Here is an 18,629-nt window from a genome sequence, read left to right as displayed (position 1 = left end):
TCAACCTTCTTATTTTTTTCTTTTATGTTGTTGTTTTAAGGGTCATGTCTGGATTAACATGCTGAGGCCATCCGGCGTCAAACGGAGCTTCTTGAGTTTGACATCCATTCTTAAATTGTGACATATCCAGAGATTGTATATCAAAGTAAATGTGCGCTTTGGCGCTGAAAAGTGACTCCTGAGACCCTCCAGTGGCCGTACGTCTAACATTTGTTGCATCAAAACAGAACAAAAAACAGGACATGCATTAGGGCGTGGCTAACACGTGACTGACAGACTGCAACATGATTCAGTTTCTTCTGGTTGGTGGTGGCAAAATTACAAACTCAATGCTCACATAAATGGAACTTATGTGCGGCTGCTGTGTGGAAGGCATATTTAAGTTTAAAGACTGAATAGGCCTCCAGTGATTAATGCTCTTATTGTGAAAACTCTAGGAAAAAAGTCATCCAGATTTAGACATTGTTCTCGCAGTATATTTTTATTGCACGCTTTTTAACAACCACCATTTCATAATGCAGATTTAGATGTTCTTAACACAAAAATAACCCACAAACTCTTGATTAGCACCAAAACTGAGCACCATGGTCAGTCCTGGAAGGACTAACATACTGCATGCTTTCAAAATACCAGGTAAGTTTGGGTTGTGCATTTGAATCACTCCATTTTCACACATTTACAGTTTATAATTTATATTTATAATTAGTCCATATTCATAATTTCACTAGCCAGTGAACAGTCACAGTCAGGAGTTATCCATCTGGTCTGTTGACTTCACACTTGCCTCTCCACCTGCTTGATGTCAAAGGTCATTAAAACAGCCATGTCACTGGAGTCTCCCGAGGTGGCGGCCAGTTTCAGCTGCTGGACCCCGGCCTCGCTGTAAACTTCACCTTCCCAGACTCTGCTCTTGTTCATTTTTAAATCAGTTCGTGTCTCCCCCACCACGCTCACCCTCTGGGCCCCGGGCACCCTCACCCTGAAGCGGACCCAGGAGAGGGGTTCCAGCAGGCCGACCCGGGGCTCGAAGAGCACGCAGCCTTTCCTCCAGGCTGAGTAGACGCAAGGGAACGGAAGCCCCGGCTGGTCGCAGCTGTTCCTCAGAACAAAGTCACACATGGGATTGAAATCTCCACCAGGGGCGATCCTGGCGTACAGGCCCAGCCGGTACACCCCAGCATCAGGCAGGGTGACGCTCACAGTCACTTTGGTGTCTGTGTACGTGCAGAACAGATGGCGTGAAAGCGGAATGCCCACCGTTTTGTTTTCTTCCCTGCTCAGCACAGTGTGAAGCTCAAGGTCCCGTTGGTTGTGGAAGGTGAGGTTACACTTGCCTTGCTGCGTGCTCATCAATGCTGTTGTATGGCTGAATTTGGACAGTCCTGCTTCCAAAGTGCGGATCCCCGGGCCGCACACCGAGCCTAAGCAAGAAGGGAAGAGCTCGTCCTGTCCCGTCACCTTCCCTTTGCAGTGCAGGAGGAAGTTGGCAGCATTCTGGAACTTGGCGTCCGTTCTCTCGTAGTCCCGCACAAACACAGACAGGCGGTAGAAACCATGCGAAGGGCACAAGATGTGGCAGGTCAGAGCATCTGGTTGAATCTGAGTTGCCAGGCAGCGCTTTGTTACAGCAGCCTCCAACTGCGGGTGGACCAGCTCACACAGCCCCATCAGAGGCCTGGATGTCTTCAGTGCCAACGCAAAGACACCTCCTTCCACCTCAGCGACTTCACTGCCCAGGCTGCTGCTCACGATGCCCAGAGATGCAGCAACAGGCTGCAGGCCCCAAGACAGAAAGGGGTTCTCTGGGATCTCCTCCATGGCACGTGGCTCCTGACACTCGACCGTGAAGGAGCAGACCCAAATCAGAGGCGTGATGGCCGATTCAGGTCTGGCAAACACCTTCACGTCATACGTGCCGCTCACTGGAGGCAGGAGCTGCAGCTTCATGCTGCGATGGGAAACTGTGAGGAGGCCAAAGGAAGAGTTGCTGGAATCTTTCTGCTCTGAAGCTCCACAGTGGAGCAAGTCCCGGTGCTGTGTGATCTCATAGGTGAAGGTGGAAGGTCTGGAGAAGCCAAGGGACATGTTGGCCTCACCGCCATCTACAGACGAAAACCAAAAGGGAGATTGTTTAAATAATGTTTTTACTGGAAGGGATGGACTGCCGTCCTTTCACCAACAAAACTGAGGACGGACCTGTGACAATGTGGAAGTGATGAGGCTCAATCAGCCTGAGCCCCATGGTGAAGAACGCTGAGGTCTTAAAGACTCTCCTCTCAAACTCCTCAAGGGGTATGGGCCTGTCCAGGAGCTGCCATTTCTCCTCATCAGGGAAGTGTGAATCTATGAACTCCTCTGGGTCCGTGAGGAAATAGAAATCATCGAACCTTGGAGGCAAGAGATGGAGAGAGCAGAGTGGTGTGAGACTCAGCTCGCTGCAGGTTTTGGGTTTATGAAAAAAAAACAAAAAAACAAAAGACCTAACTGACTAAACTCGTCACGATGTCAGTGTTGTGTTGCTTTTGCGGGAGTGTTAGCAATAAAAATGAAAAGATAACTTTTTTTAGTGTGGCCAGAAGAATTTCCCTCCAGAATTAGATCATTTTTGAACGATGAATGTGGTGGAATATCTCTTCGGTTTTCAGACCTTTTGACAAAGCTTTCATGTTCCATATCCACCCGACCTGCTCCCCAGCAGGCGTCCAACAGGAACCACTGTCCTCCCAGAAGTACAGCGTTCCACAGGTGGTCAGATTTCACGTTCCTGAGGCTTTGGCCCTGACGATATCCAATGCCCTTACTATGGCCCGGCACTTCTTGGCACTCGATGCCCACCTCTCTGTAAATACGAAACAAAACAGACTTCGAAACTGAGGCAAGTCAATTCAGTTTACATTAGTTGTACCGGAAATATCTTGACTTGAACTCAGAAGCGATCAGGGATGCAGAATGCGTCACAAAGTAAATGAATGAATGGAAGAATGTAGAGAGCACTCTGTGAGTGAGTTTATAATGATGTGGAGATGAACGAAACAACTGAAGTTTCCCTCAAGTGTTGGTTGAACACCTCAATAGAGCCGAGGAAAACTGGAATATGTTTGTAATTACATATTTTTGGTAAATAGTAGCTGTGGCTCCGTTTGTGTTATATGCTATATGTTATATGTTGTAGTTCAAGCTTTTTCAGCGGTCACCAACTGACCAAAAACATTCACTTTGTTTGTAGTGATATGCTGACAGATATTTTCTTTGAGATTGACTTAACCTATTGTAACTTATTTCTGTGTTTACCTGCACATCTCTGTACAGAGGTTGGAGTAGCCACAGCAAACACCCCGACCGGCCGCTATCACCTCCTCCGGGGAGCTCAACTTCTCCGAGCGGCCGAGGTAGCCGCTCACGTCGTACTCTAAAGTAGTTGAAAATATGAAATCTGCTCTTTAGCACAAAGAGACAGATCAATCCTTAAGTCTGTAATCGTATGTTGCGTAACACTGGCATTAATATGCAAGAGTAAATATAGTTCAGTAAACCCACCGATGTTGTGGCACAGCCAGACCCAGATGGCACGAAGCCTCTCCAGCTCATTTCTGGCTCCTTTTGTGATGCTCTGTACTATCGTCTTCACATCATATACACACTTTTCCTTCAGCTTCAACACACACACAAGACCATTAGATGCAAGAGTTTAGTAAGCCAAAATTGAGTCTTCATGTTTTCACCTACAGCTAGCAGGTAAAACTTAAAGTGAACCTCTGCCGCAAGTTATTTTATTTTTATTTTCCCTCTCATATAGCAGCACCGTCCTGCAGTGTCTGTTTTGGTTCTGTTGTGGTAGATGTTATCATTCCTAAACCCTTTACCTGCAGAGCTCAGAACATAAGAGGCCCGTGTCTGTTGTGGGTTTGTTTTTGTTGCTCTTTCTTGGCTTTGGTTATGTTTCACCCTGCTGCAGATGTCCTCTCATTTAAATGGCCCAACCAGGCTGATCTAGTCAGTGCATCAATAAGAACTGGCTATAAACTGGAAGTTCTTTGAAGCAGTGATTGGAGTTAGTCACGTTTGAGAATTAACAAGATTATATGTTATGCTGAGATGGATTGGGATTAAGTGCCCTCACCTCTGCTCCTGTCCTGAGAGCGTGTTCATCAACCCTGCAGAAGACCTCAGAGTTGGTGAAAAGGTCTTTTCGACGCTTCCTCTTCCCTGTTGCAGCAACACACGGTGTTGTCTTTTGACCCAGGTGTGTTTTTGATTTCAGGTGTCTCTGTTCTCCCTCCTCCTTCCTCACTGCGCTCTTCTTCACCACACTGATGGTCCTGGCCGCGCTCTCGGACGACAGTTGTCTCTTCGTTGCTGGACGTTGATCTTCGTTCTCCACCGTCAGTTTCTCAGGTGTGCTTCGCCTGGAGTGCCCAGCATTCTGGGAGGCTACGGCGCAGACCAGGACCTGGGCAGCTGCCATGTTTCCCTCAGGTGGAAGCACTGAGCTCTCATTGGCCTGGTTGTCTTTATGCACAAGAGCTCCGATAACTAGATTGGGGCTGGGTATGCTTAAGATTGGCTTCTTCTGGAGGTCATGAAGCTGCAGGGCCTTTACCTCTACACATCCCTCTGGGGTCACCTCATCTAGCTTAGAAAGGCGTGGCGCACAGGAGAAGGGGAAGGATAACTTCTGAATCGCAACTTCAGCTGACATTATGCTGGGATCATGGCGTCTTAAGCAGAGAAAAGACAAATAAAAATCAAAAGACAATATGTGTTTCTACCATTTTTAGCTCAATTCAGCGAACAGGTCAGTCCTTTAATTTGTTCAGTAACTTAAAAACAAGCTAAGTTGCCACTGTGGGAAGCCATCATAAAGGAGCCATGGCACTGTTGCCCATGCTGCACTAAGTAAAAAGTATATTTCTTCCAGTACATTCTGTGGAAGACAGTGATGAATTGGCAATTGGATCATGTCTATTCATGACCATAAATGAACGCAAAGGTTGGACTCATTAGTCACTGTCGCAGCCAACAGCGCAAAGAAAGCCAAAGCGTTCACCAGATGAGTGTGACCTTATAACTTCCTGTGTGTGATGGACCTCCAGATTGATGACCATATTCAATGTGGCTCAAAAATAAGCATCATGCGTGAAAACGCTTTGACTGAAACTTTCCAATGTGTTGAATGAAGCAGGTTGGCACAGTGACCCAGACTGAAGCCCTGTTTATCTGCACAGCTCAACTGTCCCATCAGCCCTGCGGGACACCATGCTGAAGCCGACCCTGACCTCTGAAGAGAAAGCCCCAAAGGATACTGAAAGGTACGCCCTCCGCACTCCATGTCAGAGCTAATACAAACTCAATGACAAACTAAAGGCATTTTTTTCGCAACAATATTTATTTCCTTGCTACATCACCAAAAGTCACAGAGGCTTTAACTTACCCCAAGAGGATTTAAAATGCCTGCTGGATGTTTGCAGAGTTTTGGGCAGAGATGTTTCCACTGTGTGTTCTCAGTGGTCCCTACTTGCAGGGGGCAGCTTATATACCCTCCCGGTGGCCTGCCAGGACAGGCCCCAGAATAACAGACCTAAAAATACTACAAAGCAGTTAAGACCAGCCAATAGAGTAAGCCTCCACTGAGGAGCGTGACGTCCATATGTGTGTATTTGTAAGTGTGTGTTGCTTACAGATGTATGTTCAGATGCGGTTGTGTGTATTCTTAACATGCATCTGCTAATCAGTGCAAATGCACTGCAACATATCTGGCAACACAAACGGAGTGTGAACTTGTGTGTATTTGTGTGTGTGCGCATATCGGTACAGTATGTCTCCATATGTATTGCGAATTGGATTGGCGTCAATAGGGAGGGTGGCGGTTGGGAAGGTCGGAGCATGTGCACGTGTTGGGTGTGATGGAGGGGTCAGATTCAGAGCCGAGTTGACCATTCAAAGAAAAGGACAGAAGGGTTTATGAGGAGTCAGACATCTGATAACACACTTTGGTAACCTCTGTTTCCATCACGCGCACACACACACACACACACACGTAGAAATACACCATCTCATTTTCATAGTGGAAACAATCCATCAGAATCTACGCTGATCACTTTTATCAGATTAGAGATTGTATGAAATCAAATCCGGTTTAATGGAACTGGCCAGTAGTAATGTCACGATACTTTTCACAGGCGTTCAGCATCTATGCTTCTCAACATGCACACGTTCTTTAATAAGACAAAGAAAGAGTCATCTAAATTAATCCAGATTTTGAAAAGTTTAAATTTAACAGAAGAAACTCCTTGGTGACGGATCCACTGGGCTGTTTGGAGCAAAGAAAACAATCTGATCCCGTGTTGTTGGTCCAGTTCCTAAAGAGGAACTCCACTGAATTAACAAAGTCTTACCAAAGTTGTAGGAACGTTTGAGGCTCTGCAAGTCTACACAAGTTTGAAGAGGTATAAAAAAAATATTTGGAGCTGTGGAGGTAAAAAGAGGTGATCTTTCCAGACCCCTGTGGCCCGCCAAGGCCTTTGGCTCGAGGCAGTAACTGCTGCATAACACTCCCAAATCTCCATCCAAAAGGTCGGTGCTCAGGTTCCATTCTGGGTAATTTAGCCACCAGGTTTTCACAAGGAAGAATAAACAAAATATAAATGATATCTCTGCTGCAATGACATTTCATTTCCCAAACACGTTGAATTTGTTACACAACAACATTAATATAGGTTAAAATGGAAATGCAGTAGTGGAAACATTGACACAGTGTTGAATTGACTTCAAACAAAGCACATTCCGGTGTGTTATCTTCAGTGTTCAGCACAGGTGCTTCGAACTGGGCCTTTCATGTATTCCTTGAGGATGTTTCCATCCAGAGAAAGCCGAGAGCATCAAGGTTTTCTCACCTTTACAGTCACCTCTACACTCTGTTATCTCCAAAGCTCCTCTGTGTCCGTACACCAAATAAATATTGTAGAAAAGAAAGCAGCTTAAAGCCGGCATGTCTCACACTGTCCTGCCGCGTAAAAATAAAATGTGGCGACCGAAGAAGTTGTTAGACGATCACCGCAACATATCACCCGGCTGATACAGGATTACATAACACTGTCATTTATTGGGGTTGATGCGGACATGGGGGGGTTGGGGGGTTGGGGGGTGGCGGAAGGGACAGCCACCTCCGCCGGTGGTGGATCCTGAGCCAAGTGACTGTGAAACCGGGGAGTAGGAATGCCATCTGGAACAGCTGTCAGCAAAGGAATCTCACTCTGGCTTATTAGGGAGAGCAGAGGAGCTGGTGGGGGGGCAGAGGAGGAGGTAAGGGGGTGTCTCACCATCTCAAAGAGAGGCTGAGACACATGGAGGGGAGATCTGGCATATTGATGGAAGAGAATCTGCTTCCAGTCACCAGTGAGAAGATTTAGTTTTCACCTTGTGAGCTTTAGACGTCAGAATTTTGTTGTTTATTCTCTAATTTACCAAAATGTAGCAGGATGTAACCTGTGGGAGGTAAAGATGGGTTACCAGTTATAAAGACCTGTGTAACAGAGTACGTTAAATGTACATAAATTCTCTAAATACAAATCCTGTATTTTCCTACTGACATAAAAAACTGCATTTTTGCATTATTATAGATATTTGTTGTTGTTCTCAGACAGCGTTAGTCATCCAGTTTCACACTTAAGCAAGGCAATAATGACAAGTGAGACGTCTCCATGACTACTTACCCTCTGGGAAGACCATGGGCTTCCCAGAGCTGGATCTTTGTTCCACTACTGTTTCCAAGGCAGACTTTCATGTTGAGCTTTTCAACAGATCGAAGGACAATGATTACATCACACATCTAAAATAATGTAAAGGATGATACAGTGAGAAGTGAATGGCATTGAGGCACAATGTAAAGGATGGCCTAAAGGAATGGGGGAAAATGGCAGACTTTGAAATTTGGACTTGAAAGTGGCCAAAATGTGGGTGTATCATCATGTGATATGAGCAGCATTGGTGGTAAATATGCTCTTAATGTGTTTGGTTGTGACTGCAGGCACCGGAAACTGTTTGCATGAGATCTGAGGGACTCACCAGGTTTAAAAGAAAATATCCAAACATATCAGAAACGTATTTTGGCCTTGGGCTGTTGTGTGAATTCTAAACGGGCAGAAGCACTTTGAAAACTATTTGATAACTTCGTCAGAGCTGGTGTGATGATCTCAGTCGTCTTAGTTCTCGTTGCTGCAGCAGTTGCGGCGGCCGAAATGTGTTGCAGTTGTCTTTTTTTAGGAAGCTCAAGAACAGGAGAGCATTGCACCCTGCTGGAGATGAAGGCGCGAATGAGTTTCTCAAAATCTCACGTGGACACGAGACCTCTGATTTCGACTATTTTTAGATGACAGGAAGCTGATGTACCCGTTACCGTGGCTGTGCTCTGCTGATGCGGCGGCTGGAGCTTCTATCTCAGTCCATTAAACACACAGATATCTCCACAACCAAGAACTCACCACTCTCAATTTATAGCAGCTCAGCCCCCCTCCCATCAACAGCTGGTGAATGCAGCTTAATAACAGTATAATCTGGACATCTGGCCTCTAAGACTAAATCTAATAATGGATGGGTTATGCATTGTAATTTTTACAATTTAGCAAAAACACTCTGTGGTGATAATACCACAGAATCTACAGTCGAATACTTACAATATAGGTATCATACAAATATCTGAGGTTTTAAAAACTATGGATTAGAAAACAGTTGAATCTGTATACAAACTGTACGTGCTGATACCAAAGACAATAACATCACATGGTTTTATATGGATGGTTGGATCTTACATAGTAAGTCTAAACAGAATAGTGTAATTCTAACTACACTAAGTAAAACAGAAGCTGTATAATGACTGGTAATGTTAAAAACATATAAACATTAGAAAACTTTGGATTTATACTTATATTTTCCAAATTTGATGGTTTTCTGTTTATTCCATTTACTCAGGACCAGCAGACCCAAAGTGAGCCATCCGAGTCCTCCGGACATCACCGGTGGTGGGCGGAGTTACTGCGTTGGGCACTCAGAGGGCACGTGCTGTCATCGACACCTGGTGATGACTGTTAACTCTCTTTTTTTTTTTTTTTTTTCTAAATGTAATGAACGGATGTGAAATTGACAGCTGCTGTTGTTTGTTTGTTTGTTTGTTTGTTGATAAGCCGGTGACAGAAGATAACTGGAGGGTTTGTAGAGTTACTGTGAAAACTATGAAGGACGATGGAGACTCAGTGAACGGGTTTACTGGAGGTAAGGGCAGTTTTTGACTTCTTTATTTTCTTGTTTACGTCTTTTTAAAATTGGAATTTGTGTGAAGGTTTAAAGCTGGAGAGCATATTTATTTATTTGTTTATTTTCTGCACTGGAAACTTGTCATCCATTACAGCTTAGTTAGCTTGTTATCTGGGAAGAGGTGTGTGTGTGTGTGTGTGTAGGTGAAAATAGTGTCCATATTGAATAGGACAGACAAACTGCACCAAAAAAGGGATGATTTTAAAGACTTCCAAAAACAGGCTCCTTTACGTTTGGTTTGTTTGCTGCTGCTGTAGCTGCTGTTGTTGTAAGTACTGTGGGGAACCTGCAAACAACAAAGAATAATAAACTTTATTGTTTTAGCACTTTCCAAAAATGTGTTTCCACAAATATGAAGCAGGACATAAAATCATCATAAAAACATTATTCATTATTATAAAATAATGTACTTCAGTGTCTCCCGCATCCTTCAAAAATAAAATTAACTTTGATTATCTCAAAGTGAAGAAATGTCCATAAAAAGAAGGCACATTTTAGTTTTGGTCCAGTTGACTTGTTCACTCTTGGCAGATGAGCTTTATGAAGATTTCATCTGCAGCTTGAGGATACTGTGATGCTTTCTGACGATTTTTTAATTGTTAGAAAGAAAACAACAAGCGGAATAATCAATGTTAAAATCTACTGCAACATGTACCAGCAGAGGTTTTCACCCGAGACGTATAATGACATGCCAGGAAATGTGTGAGGGATTCAGCAAACTGATTATACATGCAAAGAGGAAATGTTGTACACACAAGCAAAGTAAACAGTGTTGTTGGTGCCAAAACACATGTAAACAAGCAGCTTTAAATCGAACAAACAATGAAATGTGGCATTCTGGATTTCTTTTTAAATTATTATTATTTTTTGTTTTTTGGCCAAGCTCTGTAGCCTCCGTTCTCCATTTTAGCCTTTTAGAACATCTCAGAATACATGAAACAGTAGAATTAGCTTCATCTGTTTGCTCAGCAGTAATTTAAGCAACTGCAATTGCCAGAACTGTGGAAAAGCCGGCAACAATCAGCCCAGTACAATTTAGACGAGATGTAATGTTAGGAAGAAATTCAAATACAAAAGAATCCCTAAAACCAGACCAATGTGCTGCGGATATGTGAGACATCGAACTGTGTCTGTAATCCATAAATTCATGAGAAACAATACATAAATGCATTTTTGTGCAAAAATAAATTCATGCCAGTTATGGCACATATCAATCTGTGATTGACTGATTCTGTAACATCCTCAAGTCTATTTAATGTCTACGATGCTCATGAACGTGCTCTTTCTGATGAGCAGTTAGACTTTTTGCTGGATTCAAGACCTAAATGCTGAACATTTCCTACCTCCAGTGTTACTTCAACTTAGGAAGTGAATTTATCTCTATTTTATTATATTTCACTTTTTTGTCAAGTAATCAAAAGTAATTGATAATGGCTGTGAGCTGTCCCTGTACTGCAAACCGACATCATATAGCATGTTAAATAAAAAGAGACAGACGAACATTTCTCTGTCGTACTCGAGCTGAATTTTCATCTTCTTTTACTAATCATAAAATTAAGGTGGCTGTAATTGGGACACTTTGCAGAAAGACACACTATTAGCCTTTTGAACCTTCCTTTGCCTTATCTTGTAACTTTAATTGGCTGTTGTAGAACAGAAGCTTTAGTCCTCTTTGCAAAGTTCAGAGCCTTGTCTCAAATTCAGTATTCCTATGACCTTGAATTTCCTAAATCAAGCACTTTTTCCCCACCATATCATTCAGTGTGTATTGTGTAACTTTCTGTCTTAGCCAGATTACCTCTTTTTATATGTGTGTATGTGTATATATATATATATATATATACTTTTTTCACACGCTTTGGACCTTGTGGCTTAAACAACTATGCAGCTAAGTTTTTTTAACAAGCTTCATGCCACCAATACATTTAGCTTAACATCAGACCAATGAAATAGTTTGAATTAAATTAAACACACCCACACCAAATTCTTCAGTCATTTATTTTGTGCTTCATGCACACGCCCTTATCATGGAAAACACACAAAGCAATGTATATGATGCAGCTTTCAAGTTAAAGGCGATCGATCTGGTGAAAAGGCAAAATCTTTCTGTGTAACGTACTTCCTGCCATATGGCATTTCCACCCATATTTCCGACACCTGCGGCCTATATATGTACAAAACAGCTTTTCTCTTTAAATTTAGCGGGTGCGGCTTATATTCAGGTGCGCTCCGTAGTCCATAAATTACAGTATAAATAAATGCCATTTGGCTGGCACTTTCATCCTGGGCTCCTGGTAGACTTGAGAGTGCATACATGTTTTTTTTTCCCAGAGGGAGTCGAGCCTCCATCTCTGACGCTGCTAACTTCATGCTCTGCATGTTGACACGCTCAGGAGAATACCCCCGAGACCCCGTTAATACTCAGCAGCTGACATTAAGAAAAAGTAGTGTAGGGTTTAAACCACTGGGGTTTTCAATGGCCATGTTTGTTAGAAATCGAATTCGATGGTATTTCATATTCAGACAGTACCTTAAGATCTGTTAATAAATACTGCAGTATGTAGTGTATAACTCGATCCTGACATTATTTCTATTGTTGTATGGATTGTTGCTAATAGGTGACAGTTACAAAAAAGGGTAAATATGCATTGTTTTTAAAAATGACACCAAATAAATCCAAAATAACTCAGCGGAATTGGTCAGCGGAACGCTTCAATGCAGCACCTTGTCATGATAGATGGATTCATGATGCACTCTGGCAGACTGTTTCCCTGCAGACGTTTTGGCTTATCCTAGCAGGAAAAGTGCAGTTAATAACTTTTAAAACAACTGCATTCCTTTTGGATGAAACAGTTCCAGGGTCCTGGTATTGTGTGCGCTGGCTCACTGGCACTCTTCACTGGGACGCTTAATGGAACTGAGCCACAGTCAACGAAATCTGTGCCACCTGTTCTTTTCCTGTTATTACTAGTCAAAATGTAGAGCTGCGTCTCTGCCTGTTCGAGCAGGCATGTTCACTCATGCCTGGAAAAAAAGCAGCACCATTCTTCATTTATGGTGTTTTAGCTTCATCAAAAACTATTTGATTTGGTTGTTGCACTTGGCCATGGGACCATTTTGATAATTCTTAGAATAAATGTTCAGCCCTCATGTTGGATGTGGTTGAGTCTGATTGGTTGAACTTTAATATTGAGACTTCCTCATCCAACAACAACGGGAGTAACTGTAACTGTAACTGTAACTGTAACAAACGTAATTTGTTTTTGCTTTTAAAGCAGGAATACAGTTTTTGTAATTGTTCCCATAAAGATGGAAATTGCCTCCCTGAACAAAGTATTTATTTTAACCCAAAACTTCCTCTTTTATGTAAACAGAATGAATAATCATTCTGAAAATACGGCACCAGACTTTGGCTGCGGTGGTGTCACAATAAAAAACTAATTTATTTTATTTCTAATTTTTAATTTTCAATGGGACAGACAAAATACAGATTTGTGTGTTTTCACAAGTATTATTACATTTTAAAAACTTGTTACTAAGAAACTATGGATTCCCAAAATCAAAGTTGACACCAGCTACGTAAAATTGATTAATTATTGAATAAATTGTACATCTTTTACTACTATTTTTTCATCTACTATCAGAAAATGATGGCTACCTTGAAGAAAACTTTTTAATTATCCAGAAATATCAATTGAACAACTGTCAATAGATAGTCCAAGGTCTTGAATTTCCTTTCACAAATATTATATAAGACTGAACAGAGTACGTCTGTTCAGCAGGAGTTCATCTCCGCTGCCTTCCCTCCCTCTGTCTGTCTTAAATAAAGGTGTCAGCGGTGTGTTCACGGACGCATGGGAATTTGGTTCAGGATGTTAATTGTTTGTTAAATGTCTTTAATTAACTGCTATCTCGTAGGACAACAATGGACTTGAGTCACTCCTGGTGAAGCCATTAATCTATCAGCTCAGACACAGAGAGTGTGAACAGTCAGCCGGCTCCCTCCGTCCCTTTAAAAGTCCGTTATTACTGAGTTAGATTTGCGTGTGTTTAATAGTGTGTCTGGATTATTTGACAGTGCTGTGTGATGAAAGGGACGACGGGTTGTGTTTTGTGAGAAATATATGACAGATCTATTTTGGTAAAATCTGGTTTTATATTAATGGATTAATGACTAAACCGTCCAGTCTGTGACTGGAAAAGCCCGAAACTGAGAGATGAAAGATGCAGAGTTTTACTACGAGTCATTAGAACGTGTGTCAATACAGACGCATCGGAGACTGACACATTTACCAGAGCACTGAACTACAATTTAAATTTCACAGAGTGCCATTTAAAAGCGGAGATATTCAAATTCCTGTGTCTAATGCTGTCTAAGCCTTTTTGACATGCTGCAGTTACGTAGCGGTAACAATCCATAGTGACTAATATGTCACAGCCTCAGCAGGAACTCTGGACGTTTGGGACTGACTGACAATTCAAGTCACCTTAAAAGTGAAGAACAACCAGCTGAAACTCCATTTAGCAGTCAAATGTGAGGGGAGCAGTTCAATTTCAATATGTCTGTATTAAAACCAGATTTTACTCTCTGAATGATGTGAAATTCTGCCAAGTCAGGTCAGTCAGATGCTTTAATTCTTTTTCAACAGGAATCATTTTGGAGCGAGATGATAAGTCAGGAGGTTTTATCTGTTTTATATAATAATAATAATCGTCTGTGTGCTTTGGCTCAAAGAAAGACGGCATTTTATTTTCATCCATTTTATACACAAAGTGGCTAATTAAGAAAAGAAATATCTCACTAATCAAAGGGAATAATTTAATATGTTCAGCTGTTTGGTTGGATTCAGCCCAGTTTTTCGTTCGTTTTCTTTTCTCTTTATCTAATAGAGTACAAAAGTCAACAGGAAACAGGATGAGAGCGAGAGAGAGAGAGGGGTACGGTACGGGGACGGTCATTCAGACTGGTTATTACGTCACTGTGATTTTCGCCATGACCATTAGACAACCAGGCGCCTTTGACGTATTCTGATTTTAATGTAGACGCAAAACTGTGGAGGACAACGCAAGAATAGAGTTTATTGACCAGTAATGAGTTAATTTATATCATCTGTCTTTGGACCTTATATTCTTGGACTTTACTGCTCTCACATGTCGCATCATGCCAAAGTTTGAACACTGCAGTATTTCACATGCAGAGAAATGAATGCAGGAATAATCAAGACGATGATATTGGCACACAAATCATCTGGACAGATACTGAGTACGTGTGTGTGTCAGCTAAAGTATGCATTTTGCTTGAGTTTGTGTGTTTGTGTGTGTGCAGTCTCATGACAGACACACTTTGTTATTCTCCTTGGCAAGCTGAACTTGGCCAGCATCTGAAAAATGGACAATGTAAGGCAGGAGCCAGTGAGGAGGAGAGGAAATCCCACCCTGTGTTTGTCCACTGTGTCTTTGCTGTCTTCCTGCTTGCAGCACAATACAACAAGGTGCCCTTTGCAGTTTATTGCAGCGTTTAAATGTGCGCTGTAGGTGCGCAGAATGTTAAAGCCTGCTGCAGTGCCATTTTTGTTGTTGAAGGTTTTTTTTTTTTTTTTTTTTTCAAGAAGCTGCTTCTGTAAAAGGCAAAGGACGTTTCAAAATGATGCAGTTAAATCTATTTGGATAATAGTGACATGCACCCTTGCAAAAATATTAATATTAATAGCACAAAGTAGGAGCCTGATGAAATGAAACGCTTCTCCTTCAGACTGGATCCTGAATGATGAACATCAGGAAATTATCATTTTCTCCAAAAGCAATTGGGAGCGATTTTAAAATTAAATCTTATCACATCAGATAAGTGTAGCCTGTTCAGTATTATTACAATCATCGTGCCATTTTGTTAATGTTACACCCCCCCCACACTGACATTCATACATACACACACACACACACACACACATTGGGCGATCCAACGTGTTGCTGATTTGACCATTTCACTCACTCAGTCGAAAGTTAAAAGTGTAAAAGTCACTGTGTCAGCATTGCTTCCCCATAAGGGCTTCTGGAAACGTAAAGACAACAAACATTTCCTGTGCGTGTGTGTGTGTGTGTGTGTGTGTGTGTGTGCAGAGAGAACATCACAACCAAAGTGTGTCGAGGAAGCAGCGGATCAAAGGGCACGGTCACTATCTTCAATCGAATGCCGCCCCAACTCTCTGCATGTTTGTGTTTCGGGGCAATTCACGATCGCACAAGCAGCGCCGAGATAAACGTTTTGTGTTTCTTTCAGCTGAGCAGTAGATTTACTCCTTTTATCTTTAACAGCGTGGAAATATATATCTTATATTTGTAGCAAAGGACAAAAAGTACAGTAGAAATGATTTAATGTACCTGTTTTCCAGCCTGTGCAGTTTCCAGTAGAGGGCAGTGTGTATGTGTCTCACTGGGAAACATCAATTATCCTTTGGTTTTTCATGATCCCCTGCTTAGAAATCATCAGTCACTTCAATCTTCATGTGCGTCATTTGTGCACGATACATATCCTGATACCAGAAACATGGAAGACGCACATTCAGTAAATCTGTGTGTGTATCGGTGTGTGATCCAAAGTTGCTGTACATTTTCTGCAAATCTGCTCGGTGACCTCTTTGTTCTTCTTCAGCGGATCTGGACAGTCATTACATTTGCAACAAAGAGACATTCATCCTATAATGTCACTTTTAATTTGTAATTTATAAACTCTTTTCTCTTTTAATCAAGTTCTCCCTTATTACATTTTTATTTGGACATTAGGAGGAGTATTAATGGAGATCATCAGAGCTGAATGGTTTGGGGAGTTTATTTGCAGCCAGAAGGTTGTTGGTTCAAATCTAAGAGCCGTTGGGAGCAGCAAGGCTTTGGAACGTCAACAGTGTCTTTGAGTCTGAATCAGAGTCTGTTGCACGAAGTCAGTGACAAAATGTTTGCTGAAGCTTCCACGCTCAGGCAGGTCTGCAGGAAAACGCACTCTAAGTGAGAAGGTGGGATTTAGCCTGTTGCACGTTGCTGCTGCACATTAAATTCTGACTAACTGCAGTAACACAAAGTGACGTGACCGTACAGTATTACCTGATCTGGACCTGTTGACCGAAGTGCTAGTCATACTTCTCAGTGCTAACTGATACTTAATAATTATTAAAACTCCCCCGTCCATGAATTCTACCAAAGCACCATTAAGTGATATACCTCTATTCTGTCCTGCTCACTGTCAGTCTGTCCTCCAAAATCAAACATTTAGGCAATAAATGAGCAAATGAATGAAGCAGGTTTACCATACAGGGATATAAGATAAGGATAAAATGATCTATAATTCTAAATAAGTACGTTTTTGGCACTTTTAAGTTGATACATAAGATTTCAGAGAGTAAATACGAGTAGAAGGTTGAGGTTTGTTATTCAAACGGCATATTCAAGTTTCCAAAATATAAAATTAAGTATAAAAGTAAGTATTTTCCCTACAAAGTTGAAGCAGAAATGATCCTTGTTTAGAATTATTCCTCTTTAACTTCAGTTTGGGGCCAAAGCACAGACATAGTAAGAGCCTGCACTCGTTATGGATGACGATCGAAGTTCAGGTGTCTGTTAGTTCGACTGCTGTTCTGGCTGCTGTTCAGCTGCTGTGTCGGTCCAGTTAAGGTCAAAACTCCAAACGTGATAGTGCAGGATGTTTATATCCCATTATGTTTTTATACAACTGTCATTCATGATCTGTCTCTGGAAACCAAAGTTGGCCTTCGGTCACTGTACAGACGTCTAACAGCTGTAAGCCGACCTCACTTCCTGTCCTGCACCTTGACCCCTCCCCTTTTATTGAAGGAGCTGACGTATCATTTGTTGGATGATAATTGCATTGGATTTTTTCTTTTAGCTTCCTTATGATAAAATGTGAGATTATTTGAGTGAGACAGTTTAATTTTTACTTTCTGTTGGTCTCATTACAGATTCAGTCGTCCATGTGTGTTTTACATATACATTATGTAATCATGAGCACGGACGTGTTCTTTCAGTGCAATGTTTTGACAAATCTGTATTCAACAAAAATAAGCAGGGCTCAAGTTCAGACTCCGATCCCCATAAGAAGGTGTCCGCCTTTCCTGCACACAGTATGCTGAATTGCTCGAGTCATTACGGACATACATTACTGAAGCTCTGGTACGTGTGTTCACCTGTGTCAACTCAGTTATGTTTCCCCGAGCCGTTTTTGTCTGAAAGAACATAATCAAGTTGTTCTTCTCCAAATTAAATCTGTAGCTAGTTTGTGACCTGAAATATGCCCTCATCCCCTCGGCAATACTTAGAGCTTGGTTCTGAACGGTGCCCTACACACACACACACACACACACACACACACATGCCCATACAGAGGGATTGTGGGAAGATGTATTCTGATAGCTCCCGCAGTGATGTGTGCAGGCAGCAGAGTAACAAGAACCAGCTGCTCCCCTCCTCCTCTTCCTCCTCCTGTACCCTTAATTTCTCTTTGCTGTTTTATTCCCGGGTGTTATTATGATCATCAGCGTGCCTGTCTCTCTCTTCCTGTGCCAGAGTACGGCATAAACAACGACAAAGACGATGACAAAATAGGTTCCTACGCAGGCATACAGACACCTGCATCAGCTGACACTGAGGTATAGTTAAAACACACTTATACAGCAGACACAGCAACACACAGAGCTGCTAATGAAGGTTGTTTCCAGTCAGGAGGGAGCAGGATTCCCTCACTGATTGATGACTCATTGAGGCAATCGCCGTCGCTGTTTGTGCATCATTACTCGCTATGCTGTATGACCGTTATTACGCGACTATTGCAGACGCAGCTACCTTCGGAGTCCCGCGGCTTTAAAAATCACCAAGTGAAAAGTCTTAACACAGGCAGGGACCTGTTGGCATCCTAATGAGATATAGACCACATCCTGACATCTGGCACAAGGACAAAAGGACACCACATACACTGCTGCAGCAGCTCAGTCCTGCACAATACTAGACTACAAATCAGTTAAATAATTTCTGCAGGCCTGTACTCATCATGGCTGCATGCTGCATATTAGAAGAACTACCACAGAGATTGTATTGGCAAAAGGGCTGCGCACTTACACAGAGTCAGGATTTACACTGTGGAGTAAAATTGATTCACACAAAGATAAACGCCTCTGTTGGTATTTTAGCATAATATGTACATCAAGAAATATGAAAGAAACAGTCTGTTAACAGGCTAATGAAGGTGTGTGTTGTCCGAACATGGCATCCCTTTATTTAAGCACTATTTCCCTGTTGGATTCTCCCATTATGCCTCT

At 42.2% G+C, this 18,629-nt stretch overlaps 2 protein-coding genes across 2 annotated transcripts in view; one reads left to right on the top strand and one right to left on the bottom strand.

The window, feature by feature from the left end:
• Window positions 1-468: 468 nt before the first annotated feature.
• On the bottom strand, window positions 469-5,500 carry ky (kyphoscoliosis peptidase). The gene is made up of 7 exons (XM_029493953.1): window positions 5,432-5,500; window positions 4,121-4,718; window positions 3,538-3,652; window positions 3,292-3,409; window positions 2,648-2,839; window positions 2,197-2,387; window positions 469-2,102 (listed from the first exon to the last, which is right to left on the bottom strand). The coding sequence occupies exons 2-7, from the start codon at window positions 4,697-4,699 to the stop codon at window positions 775-777; spliced, it is 2,523 nt and encodes an 840-aa protein (XP_029349813.1). The 5' UTR covers window positions 4,700-4,718; window positions 5,432-5,500; the 3' UTR covers window positions 469-774.
• Window positions 5,501-9,212: 3,712 nt separating this feature from the next.
• Window positions 9,213-18,629, top strand: part of slc4a11 (solute carrier family 4 member 11) — a 77,001-nt gene continuing 67,584 nt past the window's right edge. The window contains exon 1 of the mRNA XM_029493090.1: window positions 9,213-9,267. Coding sequence (XP_029348950.1) covers window positions 9,228-9,267 — 40 coding nt within the window. The 5' untranslated portion in view covers window positions 9,213-9,227. The remainder of the gene's footprint in view (window positions 9,268-18,629) is intronic.

Source organism: Echeneis naucrates, chromosome 22 (assembly GCF_900963305.1).
Source record: "Echeneis naucrates chromosome 22, fEcheNa1.1, whole genome shotgun sequence".
Classification (NCBI taxonomy): domain Eukaryota; kingdom Metazoa; phylum Chordata; class Actinopteri; order Carangiformes; family Echeneidae; genus Echeneis; species Echeneis naucrates.
Note: the sequence above shows the minus strand (reverse complement) of the source record. Positions and strands in the feature narration are given on the sequence as shown.